The following is a 20,923-nucleotide window of genomic DNA, read 5'->3' as shown; positions in this document are numbered from 1 at the left end:
TCAATTAAATTTATTAATCATATTAATTTTCTTTGTTAATTAAATTGTATTTAAACGGAAATCATGTGTCAGACTAAAGCAGTAAAGCAATGTGCACAAAGTAGCAGGAGTGTTGTGGCTCGGGAGAGAACCAAAAGCGATTCTCAAACGCATCAGTCTAAAAAAATGTGCAAAATGAGATATGTTTGCAGAGCTTTCTGAAATAGGACATGTTCCAGAAAGTAGGAAATGAGCATAATCTAGCCAAGGAGGGTGTCTTTTGTGTGTGGGTGCATAGTGTCAAGAAATTAGGCACCAACTCAGTGTTCTGATGGGCATCTATGAGAGTATGAAAAGTCAGGTAGACTGCCTCGAAGAAATTAAAATGGGGGACCAATCAAACTCTCAGCTGCCCAACTCAATCCTTGTGCATCAGGCAACACAGCAGCAATCTTCAAAGCAGAATGCACTGGTCCAACAGGAGTCAGTTATTGTTGGTGACTCAATTCTCAAGGAAACAGGAAATATATTGTGCAAAAAAGGATAGGTGGGACAGGACTAGAGTATGGTCCTCTCCCACCTATATACCAAGGGCAAACATTGACGATATTGTAGAGAAATATCATCTTTTAGGTGCACAAGAGGTGATACTGTTGTACATGTTGGCACTAATGACATAAACTGTAGATCTGTGAACTTACTTAACAAGTACAGGTCAATGTTGGAAAAAAATCATGAGTTGGGATTAAATTTGAAAGTATCTGCAATTCCGCCAGGACACAAAAGAAGGGAGTATATGATGACAGCCTTGTCAATCAATTCGGCCCTGGAGAGATTGTACAAGGCTCGTGGATTAGAATTTTACTCAGCTTGGTCTGTGCTTGTTAACAGGAGAAACTGCTTCTACAGGCATGGGACAGACTTAAATAGAAAGGGTGAAAGAATATTTGCTGATACTATCTAGGCAGTGTTAGGTGGGTCAGAAAACTGCTAGCTTGGGGGGGGGGATTCACAGACTAATAGATTAACAGTAGCCACAGATAGAGGTGAAAGTGACCCTTCTGCTTCTACTGGAATGAGCAGCAGCCCGGAAAGCAAATTGCTGGGGATTTCAGGAACTGCTGGGAGTCATCATTAAACAAGTAAATACATGGGCTGTATTAGAGTAACTAAGAGTTAGAACAGGTGCATGTATATTTGTATGCACACCAATGCTAGAAGTATAGTAAATAAATTTGATGAATTTGAAGTGAAGGTCAAGATATCAAAGGCAGATAATGTTGGGTTATCAGAGATGCGGTGTCATACAAATATAAGGAATGCTGAATTAGAATTTGAGGAGTATTATGTGTACAGAAATGACAGACACAATAGGAAGGAAAGAAGAGTTATGCTGTTAATTAGGAAATACATAAAATCTAAGGCAGTGCAACCAGATAACATGGGTGGGCAGTGCAATGTTGAGCGAGTTTGGTGTGAAATAAGCACCGGGAAAGAAAAAAATGAGTAGAAGTATGTTATAGGCCTAACGACTACAATGAGTACAACAAACAACCTTACAGAGAAATAGAGTGGGCCAGTAAATCAGATTGTCTTATAATGGGGGATTTTAACATCCCCCCAGATATTGACTGGAACATGTGGGTTGGTCTTGGTCACTCCCACTAGCAAGACCTTTGTGTATTTATTGGATGATTGTTTTCTACAACAGCATGTTCAAGAGGCAATCAGAGGGAGCAATACTCTTGATCTGATTAACAGCAGTGATTATTCATGCATTAATAATCTGCAGATAAAGGAACCACTAGGTGGCAGTGATCACAGTGTACTGATGTGGAATTTACTCAAAGATGTAACTACCATCAGGAGTAAAGGGAACTGTTTTTGCTTTCATAAAGGTGACTACAGTGGTCTCAGACATCTTGTAAATTCTACACAGTGGGGCCAACTGATGAGGTTACCAACAGCAAATTCTAAATGGGATGCTTTCAAGAAATTAGCCTTTGAAGCTACTGGCTTTTCATACCAAATAAGAAACACTGTTCAATTAGGCCTAAATGGATGTCAGATGAACTGAGACTCGTGGCAGAGAAGAAAAATGCATGGGAGGCATAAAAAATATCAGGAGACACAGAAGGCTATGGTAGATATAAGCTAGTCTGTAATGAAGTCACAAAGGAGGTTAGGCAAGTGAAGGTGATTACGAGAAATCTTTAGCAAAGGATGCTAAGAAAAACAGCAAGGACTTCTTTAATTATATAAACTCTAGAAGGAAAGGGTTGACTTAGATTGGTCTGCTTGATATGGATGGTTCGACTGTTAGCGAGGAACCCCATCCCGCCCAGATGCACAAGAAACAAAGTTAGAAAGATGGGCAAAGAAGACACTCCATGGTAGACACTACAATGCCCTCCATCAAGTTCACATCGATAACACTGCTTCCATTACACAAAGGATTCTGGGGTAGTTGGAGTTGTGAGGTGTTCACTGTATCCCAAGTTTTCAAACGAAGGCAACCAGTTGTATACAGAGTCAAAGACAGGGCCAGTGACCGGCCTCGCACAACACGAAAGCCATTGTTGAACTAGTAAACCCCACACTGCTGAACACCCTCTGTACAAATCGTGTTTGTCTTCAAAGGTTTACAATAATCAGTTGGAAGCTACTAGGCTTTTCATACCAACTAAGAAATACTATTCAAGGTTTAGGCCTAAATGGAGGCAGGTGAACTAATCAGGCTAATGATGATGTGCAATTGTGTCCCCAATTCACAAAGGGGATCAAAGGGAGATGAACAATTACAGACCTGTTGGTTTAACTTCTGTTTAACCAGTGACTCCATTACTTTTCAAGGAAAATAATTATTTTCCTTGAAAAATAATGGAGTCACTGGTAAAAGAAGCATTGCAGGATTATCTAGACAAGACTGCAGCAATAATTTAGACAAGACGCAGCAATAATTTAGACACAGTATGGGTTTTTTAAGGGGAAGTCTGGTCAACTGGATTGGATACTATGATGTGGTTACAAAGGAACTGGATGCAAAAAATAATTTTTATATCATATATTTGGATTTCAGGAAGGCTTTTGATACTGTTGCACATGGAAGACTACTGTACAAATTGGAGCAGTATGGCATTAAGGGCAAGTTGTTACAATGGATAGAGGGTTGGCTAAGTTGTTGTTGTTTGTTGTTTTGGTTTTTAGGAGCATTAGCAACTAAGGCCATATTGCTCTGGGATATGCGGTGGTCATTCCCTGACCTTTCCGCATCCTCCGTATTTGGTGGTGATGGGCTCGAACCCCGGTCTAATCAAGAAGCGTGTGCTATGCACTGCTGTTCCTTCCCACCTGGCTACGGAGGCACCGTTGGCTAAGTGGGAAAGGACAGAGTGGTAATCAATGGACACTGCTCTGCGTGGACTAATGTTATTAGTGCAGTTCCTCTAGGAGTTCGGTGTTGGGACCATTTTTGTTTCATATATTTATCAATGATATTGACGAAGGTATACCAGGCTTAATGTCAAAGTTTACAGATGATACAAAGGTTGGCAGGGTTGTTAATGACAGTAATGGCAGTACGTTACTGCAACAAGATCTAGAGAAGTCGGGCAGAGAAGCAGCTACTGAAGTTTAACATTGACAAATGCAAAGTACTGTATATGGGAAGCAGTACTCATTCAGAAATGTACCAACTGTGTGGTACTACAATCAGAGTAGTGGAGAATGAAAATTCCTGGGGGTAATTGTGCAGTCAGATACAAAGTTTTCTGAGCAGCTCACGAGGTGTTGTCAATGATATACAAGAATTTTGTCCAGCTTGTTCAATAAACTCAATCATTTTTTTACCTTTAAAATTTACACAGAGTGAAGTGTTGTTTAATCTCTTATTAGAACATTTTTCTATGTCGATATAGTTGATTATGCTTCTCCAGTTTCTAATATGTTCCCTCCACATAAACTCAAGGGGTCTGTTGGAAATGCTGAAATACTTTGTTTTTTTAATTAAGGGTGAAGGGCTTATGCTTAATTACTTTCCCAGTATTATTAGCCTCTCTCTCTCTCCCCCCCCCCAAAATTTCCTCTGATAACTGTCATTTCTTATCCTGCTAGTTAAATCTTCAACCAATACTGTTCTTTCTTTGTCATTAGTTTCTTTTGCTACCTTTCTATGATATTAAGAAACTCTTTCATTTCACTTTTTATTTTTCCTTTTTTTTTTTTTTTTGAGTCTTCAAATTGGGCCATATGTTCACCTAAATTTCATCTTCATCACCCTACTTTCCATCATAATTCTCCTGAAAAATTCTTCTTAGTCAATTAGCCTTTCGTCCAAACTAGTTCTAAAAGCTATTTCTACATTTTTCTTGAGCTATATCATACTTCTGGAATAAATTAATTTATGATTATTGTTTAGCCTATATTCATCTTCTTTGTTTCTGTGATACCTCCTACTTTGTTATTCTATCAAACTAGTGAATTTCACTTTGCTAAGTTGCAAACATTACTGGTACCCATAATAGTGGTTGTTCTAGTTGCACATTTAGTTCTGTGAATTCTGGGGGTGAAGGGCTTATGCAATCATAGATAGAACCTCACTGACTAGGTAACTTCCCATCTAGTATGAATTTCAATTGCTTTGTACAATCATATTGATAAAAAGATTTCAATCTATAAAGCTATGCAAAAATAGAAAAATTTTAAAGAAAAACCAAGAAAAAAAAGTAAGTATTTCACCTAATAGTGACAGTGTGATTCCAAAAATGAAAATAAAATTTTTCCATAACAGAGTTACGAGTTATAGCAAGCTTGTACACCTATATTAGCATTAGCAGAGGCATATGATGCAAGAAAGAAAGCTTATGCAGCATCAGCCAAAAAAAAAAAAAAAAAAAACCACTCATTTAGTGACTCCATTCATTCCAAATGCTTGTCCACTCAGCCTTAAATTTATTTAGGCTATCAACTTCCACAACAAAAGATGGAAGTATGTTCCACCAATCAACTACCTGCTGGCTAAAGGCAAATTTCCGCACATCCACTCTACAACTGTCCTTCCTCAATTTGAATCTATGCCCCCTCAGGTTCTTAATCTGAACAAGAGAAAGAATCCCATCAGCATTCAGCTTGCTCATCCCATTCAAGGCCTTATACACCTCAATCAGAATACCTCGTAGGTGCCTACTCTCCAGGCACTGCAATTTGCAGAACTAAAGCTTTCTTGATAAGAGTACCCCTTTGTTCCTCTCACCAATCTTGTTGCCCTTCTTTGTACTTGTTCTGGCAACCCTACATCCTTTTTAAAATGAGATCTCCAGACCTGTAGACAGTACTCTAAGCGTGGCCTGACCACTGGCTTGTATAACGGGATAATCATCTCCCTGTTCCTGCTAGCAAAATTCCTATATATCATTATATAAGGAAGTACCTCTCGTGGTGTAAAGTGCAAACACTGTTCATTGTCCCTAAAAGATAAAGTTTAACTTCTGAAAAACTCAACAGCAGTGTGTCTGTGAGAAGTTTAACTCTGCTTAGTTGTAAATTCCAACAATTTCTCTCAGTTCCTCTTATTTTATTAATTTTCTTTTAGCCATTCCTTTTCAGATTTTTTTTTTTTTTTTTTTTACAATGCACTTGCAGAAAAACACAACACAATATGATGGATAATACAGTGCGCTAATGAACTTGTTTTCACAAAATCTCTAACATTACTGACAAACTTATTGCGACATTTGAGTTTATTTTATCGCAATTAGCTTTATTGCAGCACTCAGCGCGCATGCAATAAACTAATCACAAATGACCTTCATATGTATGCAGTAATAGCGTCACACGTATGTGGCCGGCACACGGCTTCTCAAAAAATAAAGTAACCTACTGGGCCATGTCGGCCACATATATGCGACATAAAAAAGACTTTTTTTTTTTGATATTTTAAGCGAAAAAACGACAATACTGACATTTCAATATTTATTTTAGAATTACTAATCAAATTATTTGCTAAATATTTTTTGTCACCTGGGGAATTTTTTTTTTTAAACTAGCTTGGCAGTCAATGTGTTAAAGGTAGGATGAAGTGGTTAGCTGTTGGGTAAACTGTATGTGCTAAAATATCCACCAGTGATCCAGCAAACTCACTAATCCGAACCCCATAGGTCCCAACTCTGCTGGATTAGTGATGGTCGACCTGTATAAGCCATTCATCAGACTTAATTTTGACTAATTTATCTTCTGCTTTCTGGTACAACCTTCCTTCATACACATTTCCCGAAGTTCTGCATAAAAAAATCAATATCCAGACACATACTGATTCTCATACATCAATAAGCATAGAAAGAACTTAGTTGCAGTTCCTAAATACAATGATTTGTGTTTCCAGAGCTAACAAATTCTACTGATGCAACTGTGAGCCCTGAAGTTTAGGACAATATTTTTACAAGTTTGAGTCTCTCATCAAGTCATGAGTCTGACTTGTTCTAACAGGTGAGATGCTTCTTCCCCATTACTTTCAGGAGATCAGGATATATATATTTTACCTGTTTTAGCTGAAACGCCAGAAATTTTCCTCATACAAAAGTAGCAATCATTTTAATGGTTTGTTGAATCCTGCTGTACATTAGAACAACAAAAGGAATAAAATATAGCTTAAATTTCAGCCATTACCATAGGTTCCCTTCACAACTTTTGCAGCAGTGAAACCAGCATTTATCTCGCCTCTAACAGTACAGCAAAACTATATGAAATGGTCATGGTCTTTGTAAATTTCCACATATAACAGCAACTATCATTAGATATTTATACAAAACTAACTCCTCTGCACACTTGCTTTATTCACAAAACAAAGACATTATTCATTCTGTAAAAATCAAAACCATAACTTGCATGCCAGTGGTAATTGTTCCTGTCTGTACTGGTTGATTACATGTTAAGCTTGCAGCATTTCAGAAAGCATGACAGCTAAAGTGTTACATAAGGGAAAGTTTTGCCCCAAAAATCGATCATTTTATGGTTAATTTTTAAAACTGATTCAAGGTGATATTTATAAAAATCAGTGCATAATTTACATTACATTACATTTACTTGAAATCTATTTACTCTGTGTGGCCTGTATTTGGGGTAGCATTTATTTTTATGTGTTTCCCAGAAATATGATATAGTAAATTATATTATGTTTGCTTTAAATATATTTAATACTTCACATGTGCATATAACTCAGAAATCTATGTGACAGATATTTTTTGAGATTGTTTTTTAATAAAGCATGGTATATACACATAATGATCAGCTAATTTTGCAGCCTCTAGAAAAATGTTGCCTAACATAATCAATCCAATTTGGTGGCTGAAACCCAGATTGTCAACCGTCATTTGTTCAGCAGCAATCTAGCCAACTCACTACTGGTGGACATTGGGTGGATCTCAATCAATTCCCCACAAACCTATTCCAGGCAATGTAGGGTATCCACCTGGTTAGACAGCCTCATAGCCTTATAACCAAGAATAATTTTTTGGCTGCAGCCACCTGGTATTCATCCTCTTAGCTTCTGTGATATCTGTTATTCTGATAATATAATAACCTAGTTCTTCCCAGTTAAGCTACTGACATTGATGGTACCAATCTTCACTGTTGTTCCCATAATATATTTACTGCTCTATGTCCTGGTTCCCTAACAAGTACAGTAATGATCTTGTTGGCACAGGTGGCTTCCCTGCAAGTATGAATCTAGATTGTTTTGTTCTACCATAATGAGTGATTTCATCCTATAATCTGATTATACAGTTCCATTTTGGCAGCCCAACCTTGGCTAATTACACATTTTTTTCCAGTTATATATAACTGCAAAGAATCATTGAGGTCCTTTTTTAAACATTCCTTTATTTTATTTGGCTGCAATAACTTCTGCTTCATCAGAAGCTGTGCTCCCTTTAATGAGTTCTTTCATTCAGTAAAAAATAAAATAAAAATCACAAGGCATAATGTCAGGTGAATAAGGAGGGCAGTATAAGACAAAGTGGAATGGTAATCAGAAATTGTTGCACAATGAGCAGGAACACTATCATGGAGTAATGCCCAATTTTTATTATTATTATTATTATTAGCTGCATGGTGCAAGGAAGCCTGAGACTTATGCTGCACCAGCCAAAAAAAAAAAAAAATTCCCGACTTATCCTGAGAGAGAGAGAGAGAGAGAGAGAGAGAGAGAGAGAGAGAGAGAGAGAGAGAGAGAGAGAGAGAGAGAGAGAGTGTCAAAAATAGAAGGGAATCACCAAGAAAGAGAAGAATGATATCCAGCTCAGAATCCTGGGTATGCCAAGCCCATACTCACCAGATGTGAGCCCCTTCCTTTCTCATAGATCAGGTCTCTTTCTTTTGACTGCATCTCTCAAGTGCTTAATGATTTTTAAATACACAGTCTTATTAACAATATGATCTCCTGATATTAATTCATATTAAAATATACCTTTATAATCAAAAAATAATTCTAGCATAACCTTAAGATCTGTTATGCCAAATTTTCTTTTTCCTAGAAGACATGGGAAACTTCCATTCACTGACATTTTTTTCCTTTTGTGTGGGTCATAAAGATAACCCCACATTTGATCTCCTGTCACTATTGTTTATAGAAATCCTAAATCATCATTACAATAGTGACAGTACATAAAATATGGGGTTATCTTTATAACCTACAATAAAGTGATTCTGATATATCTCATTTTAAATATGAAATATTATACAAGTTCTTTTTTTCCAAGTTCATCTGTTCTGCTTTGGAGGAAAAAAGTTGTGTAATCTTTGTGCATGTCTACCTATTACAGAAAACTGCATACATTTTAAGTTAAAAAAAAAAAAAAAAAAAAAATACAATAATTTTTTCCTTATTCAATGCTTAGGTATTCTTAATAAATGCAGTCCTGAAATGTTTTGATCCAACCTTGTACAATAGGAAAAACAGTTTCCAATTTACAAACATTCTATTATTCATAAATCAGACATTCAAAAGTCAGAAAATTATTTTATTTTATTCATAAATTTGGTGTATGGGTATTTCACCTTGTACTCAATCTGTTTTATATAGCATCAGCAATCTTCAAATCAATCATAAAATTAACTTTTTAATTTTAATATGTTATAGAAAACATGCTTTAAAATAATAATAAGCATTTAAAAGTGTATAAAATATACACAGTTAATTACTTCAGCCATAAGGGCAGTCAGCTGCTCAGCCATCAAACCAGAATATGTAGGACTTTCCAGAGCAGGTAGAGGATATGGAGGAGAATTACATAATAAGATGCAATGTTTCTGTGTTACAACCCTAAAAAAAATAATAATAATAAATAAAAAATATGCATATATGTTAATAATTCAAAACTTCCAAATCCCAACCTACAGTATATGACTTTGATCTACTCAATGATTATAACAACAAGATTTAAAAAATATAGTAAGGTAAGCTATATTAATAGGTAATACAATATGGAAAATATCTATAAATTTTTTTAATATTTTTCTTCCCATTATAATAAAATAAAAGGCATTAATTTAACTTGAGAATCAAGATCATATTAGTAACAGTTACCACACACATGCATACACACGATAACTAAAATGAGATACTACGACCATGCAACACAGAACCCAACGAGATTATCCAGAATGCATTGGCCCGAAGGTCGAGGAAGCAGGAAATATGGTTTGTAAAAAAGATAGATAGAACCAAGGTATGTCTACCTAGAGCAAAAATTCTACCTAGGGCAGCTATCATCATTTAAGGGAACAAAAGTCAAAATGCAGACACTATAGAGATATCAGAGATGTGATGTCAGATGAGGGGGGATATTATTCTATTAGTTAACGAACATATGAAATCTAAGGCAGCACAACTAGTTAATATGAATGGCCAGTGCAATGTTGGGTCAATCCAGTGTCACATAAACACTGGAAAAACAAAAATGAGGGCAGAGATATGCCATAGGCCAAACGACTGATGTGTATGCTGAAAAGCTATGTAGAGAAATACGAGAGTAAGACAGTAAATTGGAATGGCTTATGATAGAAAACAAACTTTCCAGATATTTGCTGGAATTTGTGGGTTGGTTCCTGTACATCAGTAGCAAGATTTGTGGATTGATTGGATAACTGTTATCTACACTAGCATGTTAGAGACAGGACCACTGGATCTGATTCTCAGCAGAGTATTCATGCATTAAGAACCGACCAATAGCAAAACTACTAGGCAGTAGTGATCAGTGTACTGATGTGGGATTTACTTAGCCGTAATTACCATTAAGGGCAAAGGAAAGAGATTTTGTAAAGGTGATTATACTGGTCTCAGATAATTTTTAAAATCTATTCAGAAGGACCAGCTGAGGTTGTTTCCAACAGCAAATGGGAATAATTCATGAAAATAATCATAGCCGCTACTAGAATTAAGGTTTAGACCAAAATGGATGTCAGATAACCTGATGTGAACTGTGGCACAGAAGAAAATTAAATAGGATGCATACAATTGGAGCTGCTGACAAAGAATGCAGGAAAAAAAAAAAAAGGTAAAGATTCTTTACTTATGTAAACACTAGAAGGAAGGGATGAATCAAACTGGTTCTTTATATATCAATGGTTTAAATCAGTGGTTTCAACCGGGGTGCCACAACAACATTCAAGGGGTGCCGTGAAATTTGGGTTTAAGTTACATAAACTTATTATTTTTTTAAATTTATATGTTTATTTCATTATAAAAAGGTGTACAGTATCTTTTTAATTTTGTGGTGATCTATAATCGATGTTTACTTAGTACCACTATTTTATTAAAGAATAAAATTATTATATACTGTATATATATAATTTGTATTATGAAATTTAATTTTTATAATTATATTATTATAATAACTATCATATAACAGAGAGAGAGAGAGAGAGAGAATCGGATCTAACAGGCAGAAAATTGAGTAGAGGGGGGCACAAAATAAAAAAAATTACTTAAGGGTGCAGTTTTTAAAAAAAGGTCAAAAACCACTGGTTTAAATGTTGAAATGTGGCTCAGGTTGCTGACAAATGGAATAGCTATTTTGAATCTACATTCAAACATGAGAAACTTTTTTTTTATGGAGGGAAGGCTAGAAGGGTATCAAATTCTAACAGGGAACTAAATCATTATGTGATAATAGAGAAGAAAGAGGAAGAGAAAATGTTGAAGCTAAGTGTAAAAAAAAGCACCTGGGATATTCATATCATATTAGTAGTGCCAAATAATGCAAGAAAGCAAGTTTATAAGAGCACCAGCCAAAAACAACAAAAAATATAAATAAATAAACAAAACCTTCTCACATCACCTGTCCAACTACTCCAATAATTTGTCTAACACTCCCTCCCTTGAATTTATTCAAACTACCCAACTCCACAACTCAGATAAAAGTTTGTTCCAATGATCAACCACCTGCTGCTGAAGACAAACTCCACACATTTATATGGCAACCATTCTTCCTCAATTTGAATTTATGAAACTTGATGTGTGTGTAGTCTGTGCAAGAGGAAGAATGCCATCAGCATTGAGTTTGTGCAATCCATTCAAAGCCTTAAACACCTCAATCAGATCGCCTCACAGGTGCCCAGTTTCATTCCAGTGGTAGGAATGAAACTGAGTTAATCTGGGATTACTACTACCCATACGCAGTATCTTGCATATGTCAATGTTAAAACTTCAATTTCCATGTCACAGAAATTTCGTATTCAGCAGTCAGGGGCTGGCTTGAACCCCGGTCTACTCAAAGAGTGTGTACCACTGCACTACCACTCCTGACCACTCGGCTACGGAGGCCTGGGTGGGTAATGACATCTTCTTGCAATTGCTTACCTTGATTACTGTCATTACCCACCCAGGCCTCCGTAGCCGAGTGGTCAGGAGTGGTAGTGCAGTGGTACACGCTCTTTGAGTAGACCGGGGTTCAAGCCAGCCCCTGACTGCTGAATACGGTCGATCTGCCAACCCGCACTGGACCAGCGTGGCAGATTATGGTCCATTTTCCCTCAGCATGAATTGTTGAGGAGGCTTCCATCCTGCAGTGGGTTGATAATGGCTGCAATTTACTTTTACTTTTACCCACCCTGCCAACCTTTGTATCATCTGCAAACTTAAGACATTAAGCCTGATATACTTTCATAAATAGCATTAGTAAATATAGAAAACAACAATGGGTCCAGCACTGAACCTTGGGGGAATACACTAATAACATTAATCCATGAAGAGGCATGTCCCTTAATAACTACTCTCAGTCTTCTGCCACTTAGTAACTATGGTTAATGTACAAGCTTGAACAGGTTGGGATTACTGGTAAGATTCTAAGATGGATTATAGGTGGCGACAGGGCAGAAAGCAGAGGGTTGCGATTAATGGACATTCTTCAGCATGGTGTAACATCAGCAGCGCGGTCGCTCAAGGATCGGTTCTTGGACCACTGATGTTTCTCATTTTCATAAATGACATCAACGAAGGGATAGAAGGCATGATGTCAAAATTTGGAAATGACATAGAGATTGGCAGAGTCGTTAATGACCAGTGCTTTTTTTTTTTTTTTTTGTTAGTTGTTGGCGCATCAGCTTCTGTGGCCATAATGCACCTTACAAAGTTTTTGTATTTTACTGTGATCCAAGCCTGAGGCGGGATTCGAACCCGCGATCAGTTCGGATTTAAGCCGGGTTCCTCCACAGTGGATGCACTTGGAAACTTGCTTTGGAAGGCACAGGAATGCAGAAAAAAATACCTATTAGTCATTTCAATTGATTTTGCCGGGGCGTTCGACTCACTATGGTGGCCAAGCGTCCTGGGCAGACTAAGGGTGGCTGCAGTCCCTATCAACCTATACAAGGTAATGGAGGACTACCTATCTTGCAGGAAAGTAGAAATAAATGCCAACTACCAAAAAGTCACAAGATCTGTACACAGGGGCTGCCCGTAGGGGTCTGTCTTGGGGCCACTCCTTTGGAACATGGTCCTCGACGAGCTCCTGGACCTGGGGCTGATTGGGACCCAGGCCTTTGCGGATGACCTTATTCTTACCATTGAGGCTGACTCAAGAGCCCAACTGGAAACCACCGCAAACAAAGCTCTTCAGAAAATACAAAACTGGGCTACAAGAAACCAGTTAAAAATTTCAACCGACAAAAACCACATCTATTCTACTAAAAGGAACCCTGCAAATACGGCGCCCAACCCAAATTAAAATAGAAGGTGTGACCATTAAACTTGCCAACCAAATGAAATATCTAGGAGTAATCCTAGACAAAAACTTATCCTTCCAACCTCACCTACAATATATAAGGACGAAGATAAGACGTTACTCGGCAATGGTGGCAAGGGTTACGAGAAAAGACTGGGGATTAAAAAAAACAGCACTAATGTTGTATTATAAGGCAACCTTCATCCCTGCAATAACTTATGCTGCTGCTGCAGTGTGGTACAGCAAAACAACGCTTGCAGTCAATAGGAGAACTCTGGTTATGATACAAAGGACCATTTTATTAACAACCACACGAGCATGCAGAACAGTAAGCACACCGGCGTTGCAGGTGCTTGCTGGAGCGCTCCCCCTCGATTTGGAGACTGTAAAAGCTGGCTTGCTCTTCCTGCACGCCAGGGGGGTTGCTGCCACCTTCCAGGATTTCATAATTGACCCAGCGAGTAGTACTAAAACAGAAAAAGTATGATTGCAGGCCTACCTACTTCGGGAGTGGCAACAAAGATGGACCGATACAACAAAAGGAGAAATTACAAGAAAATTCCTCCCCGACCTCAGCAAAATATACCCCAAGCAACCGGCCTGGTACTTTCTGGGGAAGCACTTGACTTCGCTCCTTACTGCTCATGGCCCCTTTAAGGAGAAGCTGCTCGGATTCGGCCTTGTTGAGGACCCCAACTGCATGTGTGGGGAGGTCGAGAACTGGAATCACTTGATCTACGACTGCCCAGAATATGAAGATCTCAGAGGCATCCTGATCACAAAGATACACTACCTTCCGAAAGGACTGGAATCCCACTTCATTGACACAGAAGAGGAATATAGAGCACTTTCTCAATATGTGCAGGACCTCTTCGAGAGGAGAAAATTGCTAATTACCATAAATCGTGTCTGGCGAAAGACCACCACAAGTTAAACTGTACAAGACCATAAAATACCATCCAATGGAGTTACTACAGAGAAAAACCCCTGAGACAAGAAAGTGAAAAACACAAGGACGGGGCTTACCCCATGAGCGACTGGACTGAAATCGACTCGACATTGAAGAAAAGAGACTTAACGCAGCACAGCTGCGAAACGCCATTTGGCGACTTGAAGAGGGCGCCCTAGTCTCCTTCATCTTTAATATCCCTATCCCCAGTGGGGGGGGGGGAGACGGTCTTACTGTCTCCTCCCATCCTTGCCATTCCCACTTTCCCTTCTGATGGGGCATGGGCATGACCCACTGTGACTTGGGGTTGCCTCCTCTCTCGACTCCATACTTCTGTCTTTTCTCCCCCCAGGCTTCATTCTCCCCACCCACCCACTCAACCCACACATACACAAGCGAATGCCCTACAGTTCGGAATTGATTTAATCATCTCCAAATTACGTTTTTCGCCCATACATTCGGCCTTTCAAAATTTAGCGTTATTCCTCATCGAATTTACCAAATATACATATATATATATTTTTTTTTTTTTTTTTTAAGGTCCTAGCCGCCGAAATCTCAGGAAATTAAGCGGCAGGACCTGCCAGAGTAAATCTTAGTCTACTGGTGTTTCCTGGTCTGCCTCCACGGGGCGAAAGTGGGGCAACGTTGGGCCTCAGTAGGGGTCCAGCGGCTAAATGACCAGATGAACAACGGTACATGACACTACACATATACAATATCCATACACTTTTAAATCTCTGGCATTTCCCAGCGAACTGGTTCACCCACAATGAAAGCAATGCGGAGATGGGGGAAACACCTGGTGCCGTTTGACCCTAAACACACTTTACACTTTACCTTTGGGTTGCCAGGTAGGCACTTTACCTACCTGGCTAGCCCAATGACCAGTGCGATGCAGCACTCATTCAGGATGACTTGAACAGATGTCAAAGGTGGTCAGCGAAGTGGAAGCTATGTTTTAATGCTGCTAAATGCAAGGTCTTAGAGAATAGCAATCCACAAATAAATACAGTCGAACTTTCCTATAACGAATTCGATAAATCCGGTGAAAAAATTCGTTATAGAGAAATTTTGTTATACAGAATATCTTTTTTATTAGAAATTGTTATCTAATTAGAGAATAAAAATGAATCTACATTTATTTTTAATGTATTTTATTTCAAAAACATACTTATTTAAATTACATTTACACAATTTTCGCCGGTAAGTATCACAAATTAAAAAAAATCTGTAATTTTCATTTGCACAGCACAATTAAAAAATTGTCTGATTCTCAAAGAACACCTCGCATTTATTCAGAGCATTGAAAACATTATCAGGAACATTTTCACAAAACTGTAGACCCATACGAACCGTTTTAAAAGCGTTAATCATTTCTTTGCGAGTTGGCTTTTCTATGGGTTGTTCTGATGCGTCTCTTCAGTGTCATCATTAATTTCTTTGTGATCATGGTCGCGTCTAACACTGTTCAGCAGTATTTCATCTTCATTTGGATATTCTGCTGTGATCTACATAAACATAACTATCCAGTGTTATTTCATTTTCGATGTTTCCAGACGATTCTAATAATGTCCAAAAGTTTTTCAGTTGTGAAAGGGGCAGTTCATCTTGTTCGTCCAGTCGTTGTTCGACTTCTGTATTCAATGCAAATCCCGCTTTCAAAAAACAATTTTGAATAGTGTATTCAGTGACACCGTTTGTCCAAACTTTTGCCAGTTCAGAGATGCAATCTCTAAGGTTAATTCTAACCTCCAAGTTTCTATTTTCTGATAACGCACTGACAATCTTCATTATTATTCTGTTTCAATAATGAAATTTAAAATTTTTAATAATGCCTTGGTCCATTGGCTGGAGTTTTGATGTTACGTTTGGTGGTAAAAACAAATTCACACTTATAAGTTTGGCAGAAATACTGGCAGGATGTGCCGGACAGTTACCAACATGATTTTCCTTTTTTCTTTTGTTATACGCTTGTCTAGTTTTAATATCCATTCTTTAAAAATATCACTTGTCATCCATGCCTTTTTATTAAAAGGTGTAGTCAACTTCCAAAGATTTTGTGCCTCTAAAACATTCTGGGTTTTTTGATGTTCCGATGACTAAAAGTCAATTTTTCACTTCCTGTCATATTTGCTCCAACTAGCACAGTGATTCTTTCTTTGCTTTGTTTTCCGCCAAAACATTTATCATCCTTAAAAGCAAGTGTTCTATTTGGTATACATTTAAAGAATAAACCCATTTCGTTAGCATTAAAAACATTCTTATGCTCATATTCTTCCCAAATCTTCTTTAAGGTATTGTTCCTCCAACTGTTGCAATCTTCTTCACTTACATTAACACTTTCTCCACAAATAACCTTTTCCACAATTCTGTAGCGCTTCTTAAATTTATCTAGCCACTCAGTGCTCGCATTAAATTCTGTATGTCCAAGGGACTGTGCAAATTTCAGAGCTTGTTGCTTATTTATTAGGCCCGATATTTGGATATTCTTTTCACGTATCATTTGCACCCATTTTAGAACAGCTTTATCAACATCTTCATATATACACAACTTAATTCGCTTCTTGTCTGCTCCTCCTTCAATTGCATTTAAAATTGATTCTCGATTTTTTTAAAATCGTAGATAAACTGCTTGCAGATTGCCATATTTCTCAGCAACATCTTTTTTTTTGAAACCCTGGTCAATATCATAACAATCTTTGCTTTATCATTAATACTTAAACACTTTCTCTTCGACATTGTTTTCACAATTGTAAAAATTACTGGACTGCAGCTCTTGCCGAAACTTACAACGGAAACTTCGCTGCGCTGGCCATATAGTGAATTGTTAGTACAGGTACCGCCTACTCAATAACGTTCGCTTGCCAAGTCAACAGTATCACTGACTTTGTGAATTTCTTTTATTCTGCTTTCATTCATATATATATATATATATATATATACACGAAAGAAAATTTATGATTAACTTATGCTGTATGTTACTTTTCAGAAAAAAATAAATAAATAAATACAAGAGCATATAGCCTGTGATTGATGACGAACGAAATTTAAAAAAAAAAAAAAAAAAAATTCATGAAAACCAACTACTGGGAGTCCAGTTAGACGAGAATGGACATATCATATTATGATTGACATGAAGGTCATGTGGTACAGTTGAGGTGAGAAACGAATATCACTCAGTAGGCGTTACTAAAAACCAACTATGGTAGCATTCTATGTATTGCCGCCGCAGCATACTAAAGGTTTACTGCAGCGAATTTCGTTTTCTCCTGAGACAACATCAATTTACAAATCTACCCTATTTATTGTAAAGTTTACGACCACTTTTAAGAAAATCCATTTTGTTTAATAACTGTAACAAAAATGAAACAAAGACCCTCCTACCGGCATCAATAGCCACAAGTGTTCATTAAAAGGATGATTATTTAATTCCAGATGCTAATGCGCAGTTTCGGAAGGAAGGAGGCGGTATATATGAGTGGCTGTTTAGCAGTAAATGCTTGAAAATCTTCAAAAATGCTTTTACTAATTTCTTTAAAAATTCGTTATAGAGAGACTAATATTTCGCTATACGGGGTTAATTTTACATGTAATTTCGTTTCAAGGTGCAACGTTTTGTGAAAAAATTCGTAATATAGAGAAATTCGTTAAATAGAAGTACATAATAGAGAAGTTCCACTGTATACACTTGGTGGGGATGAAAAAAACAGTGGAGGAAGAAAGGGATCTGAGAGTTACAATACGCATAGATATGAAGTTTTTTGAACAGTGCAAACAGGCAGCCTGGAAAGTCTATAGTGTCCTATCGATGATTTATCAAGCATTATCCTGTAGAGATAGGGATGTCATAATCCCACTGTATAAAGCAATTGTAAGATCATATTTGGAATACTGTGTTCAAGTATGGAGACCTCACCTTAAAAAAAGACACTGAGCTTCTTGAAAGGGTCCAAAGATGGGCAACTCAAATGGTGAGATTAGCAGGACAACCATATGAGGAAAGATTCCAATTATGTGGGCTACAGATCTTGGCAACCAGGCACCTCAGAGGTAGGGCTTACAAAAAAATACCAGGATTCCAGGATCCCGAATACTGGGATCCTGGTATTGATACAAAAATACCGGTTTTTCAGTACTAATTTAAAAAATAATTATCCATGATTTATTCGCATAAAGGTTATAAAATTGACAACAGTAAATCATTAATACTGCTGAATTGGCAAACGATGGACTGTTATACACAGCACAAATCCAACGGAACCCTGAAAACGTCATGAAACTGTAAGACATAAAATCTTACACGTATATTTCTCTTAGTAAATATAGTGTGTGGAAGTAAAGTGCTTAAGAAATAACAAAAACATCATTATGGAAATATTTCCATTAGTGGCAGTAGGCCTGGTAGTGCAATTAAGGAATATAGTGAACAATGGTATGGCGGGTGTGGAAGGGTTAAAATTAAAAGCTTCTGAACAATAGTCGAATCCCTCTATTACACCACCACTTAAGGATGCGATACTCAGTGCATTTTGGGAAACGGTGTTGGTATGGAGCAGTTCAAAGGTATTGTGAACAGGTGATCTTGAGGTAAAAGATGAAAGTGTTTTATTGTGTGGGAAAAATATTCTGTTTTTCCCACCAAATGAAGAAGAGTGAGTTTAAAGAATAACACTGCGATTGAGTAAGGTTTAAATTAGATAGGGGGAGATAAGTAAATGCATGCAAACCCTAACGATTGTAACTTGCAAACCCTAACGATTGTAACTTGCAAACCCAAGGAATGATTGTAACTTGCAAACAATTCAATAAATAAATAAATGAGAAGGAAATAAATAATGTGCTTGCACCAAAAGAGGGGTTTATGGTTGTTATTTGGAGGAGTTGCAGACTTCCAGTAGTAGTTCTGAGTTCAGTTCGGGTCCGGGAGTGAGGGATTCTGCCAGGCATGTTTCTGTGCTAAAAGTTAATGTGGAAGTTGAATAACAAGCCAGTCAGATAGTGCCCTGGCTTCTACTACTGCTGTGGTAATTTCCTTCAGAATTAACAGAGAACTGTTCTCGAAATCCCGAAATAAGACAGTACTGGAAGACCAATACAGCAGAGATTCAGAATTCAACTAAGAAGAGAGAGACAGACATCACTGCACTCCATGGAAGGAACCCGCACCGTGAAAGAGAAGGAAGGTAAGTCCTCTGAACTGTGTTGTACTGGAAATGGTACTTAGATAAAGCGGGAGATTATTTTAGAGTAACGATAAAGTTGAAGAAACATGAGAAATAAGGAAATGTTCAGAATTGAGTTGGTTTATTGGTTAAAGTTGTAAAGAAAATTAATATTGCTAAATTAAGAGAGATTACATGAAATTGTTAGCATTAAGGTAGCGACTAATGGATTGCTGTTGTGAAGGTAATTGATATTGGTGATTAAGAGAAATATGAGGAAGTGATTAAGATTGAATTAGTTTAGTGTTTCAAGCTGTAGAAACAGTTGAGATTATTAATTGAGAGAAATTTTATGGAAATGATAGCATATATTAACAGATTAAATGAGAAAAATGAATAGATTAGATGTAAATGAACACAAGTTATGTATTTTAAGTAATTTGTATGATAAATGAGTTTTGTTTTATATTTGTGTCATTGCTCTGGAGAAACTGACAGCTCACATATAATATACATGGGATATATATACTCGTGGGGGGGGGGAGTATCCCTCAGCTCCTGGAATTCTCATTTTTTAACGCAGCTTGTGGGGCATAGTCAGTGGTTGGATTCAAATAATTTAATAACCGGTTCGCTGCTCTAATGACCGTTCTAAGTATAAAAAAAACTATATACCGAAAGGTAGTTTATTATTTCATGCAGTTAATACTTAAATAAGAACAATAAAAGAGGTCCACAAAACTAGATTATAAGAAAGAGTTTTAAAATATTAATGAAAAAATATTAAATAATACCTGACAAAAAACAATAAAACTGTTATTTTAGGTAGTTCCATATTCTTCTTGATTGGCGTCCTCACTTGCAATTTTCTTCGCTTTTATCCGAGCATCATCGGCTGAGTGATTTATCCTTCACCATCTTTTCACTGTAGGAGTAGGATCCCATTCCTTTAGAGGTAGGCCGATTAGACTAATAGTCATTGTGTTTGATATATTAGAAACAGTTAGGCGACTTCTCTTCTCTGAACATATTGTATTTATCTTTGAAAAACCCCTCTGCTGAACTTACAGCAATTGTTCTGACAATATTTTTAGCTCTTTGAACACTTTCAGGAATTGCATAATTCTGGGAATTTTTTAAAACGTTTTCCACGAAATCTCGATAATCATTAATATCAATTTGGTAATTAAAAATGTCATTAAATACGAGCAATTGTTCTTCAGCTGCTTTCCATGGAACTAGTACTTCTTCAATATTCCAGTAATCTGGCTACAAAAAATTGAGAAATTGTAATTTATTCCTATCTTGAAATTGGCTACAACTTGCTTTTAAATGTTCACAATCCATTAGTCTTTTTTTCAAATTCGTTACGATGTTTTCTAAAAGTCTTCGCCGAGGAAGCCCGACAAATCGATGATTTTCTACAAATTTTATATTTTTTGAAGGTTTCTGAAGTAATTAATTCATCAACTTTTTTTTCGTATGGACTCTTTTCCTTTCCAAGCATTTGAAATGCTTTAATAGATCTTATCACGAGTTTTTCGGCCTTTATTATGTCTATATTTCTTGCTTGCAATGCGTTTGAAAGAAGAGAAATTCCGTTTAAAATTTCA

General features: G+C 37.1%; 1 protein-coding gene across 2 annotated transcripts in view; it reads right to left on the bottom strand.

Annotated features, from left to right (window-relative positions):
* LOC150077291 (mediator of RNA polymerase II transcription subunit 25-like) overlaps positions 1 to 20,923 on the bottom strand; it is a 763,048-nt gene that overhangs the window by 602,481 nt on the left and 139,644 nt on the right. For both annotated transcript variants that reach the window (XM_090386696.1, XM_090386697.1), the window contains exon 6: positions 9,175 to 9,295. In XM_090386696.1, the coding sequence (XP_090242822.1) occupies positions 9,175 to 9,295 (121 nt within the window). The remainder of the gene's footprint in view (positions 1 to 9,174; positions 9,296 to 20,923) is intronic.

This window comes from Mastigoproctus giganteus, chromosome 12, assembly GCF_048544385.1.
Source record: "Mastigoproctus giganteus isolate SK-2022 chromosome 12, ASM4854438v1, whole genome shotgun sequence".
NCBI classification, from domain to species: Eukaryota; Metazoa; Arthropoda; class Arachnida; order Uropygi; family Thelyphonidae; genus Mastigoproctus; species Mastigoproctus giganteus.
This window is presented reverse-complemented; position numbering and strand designations above follow the sequence as displayed.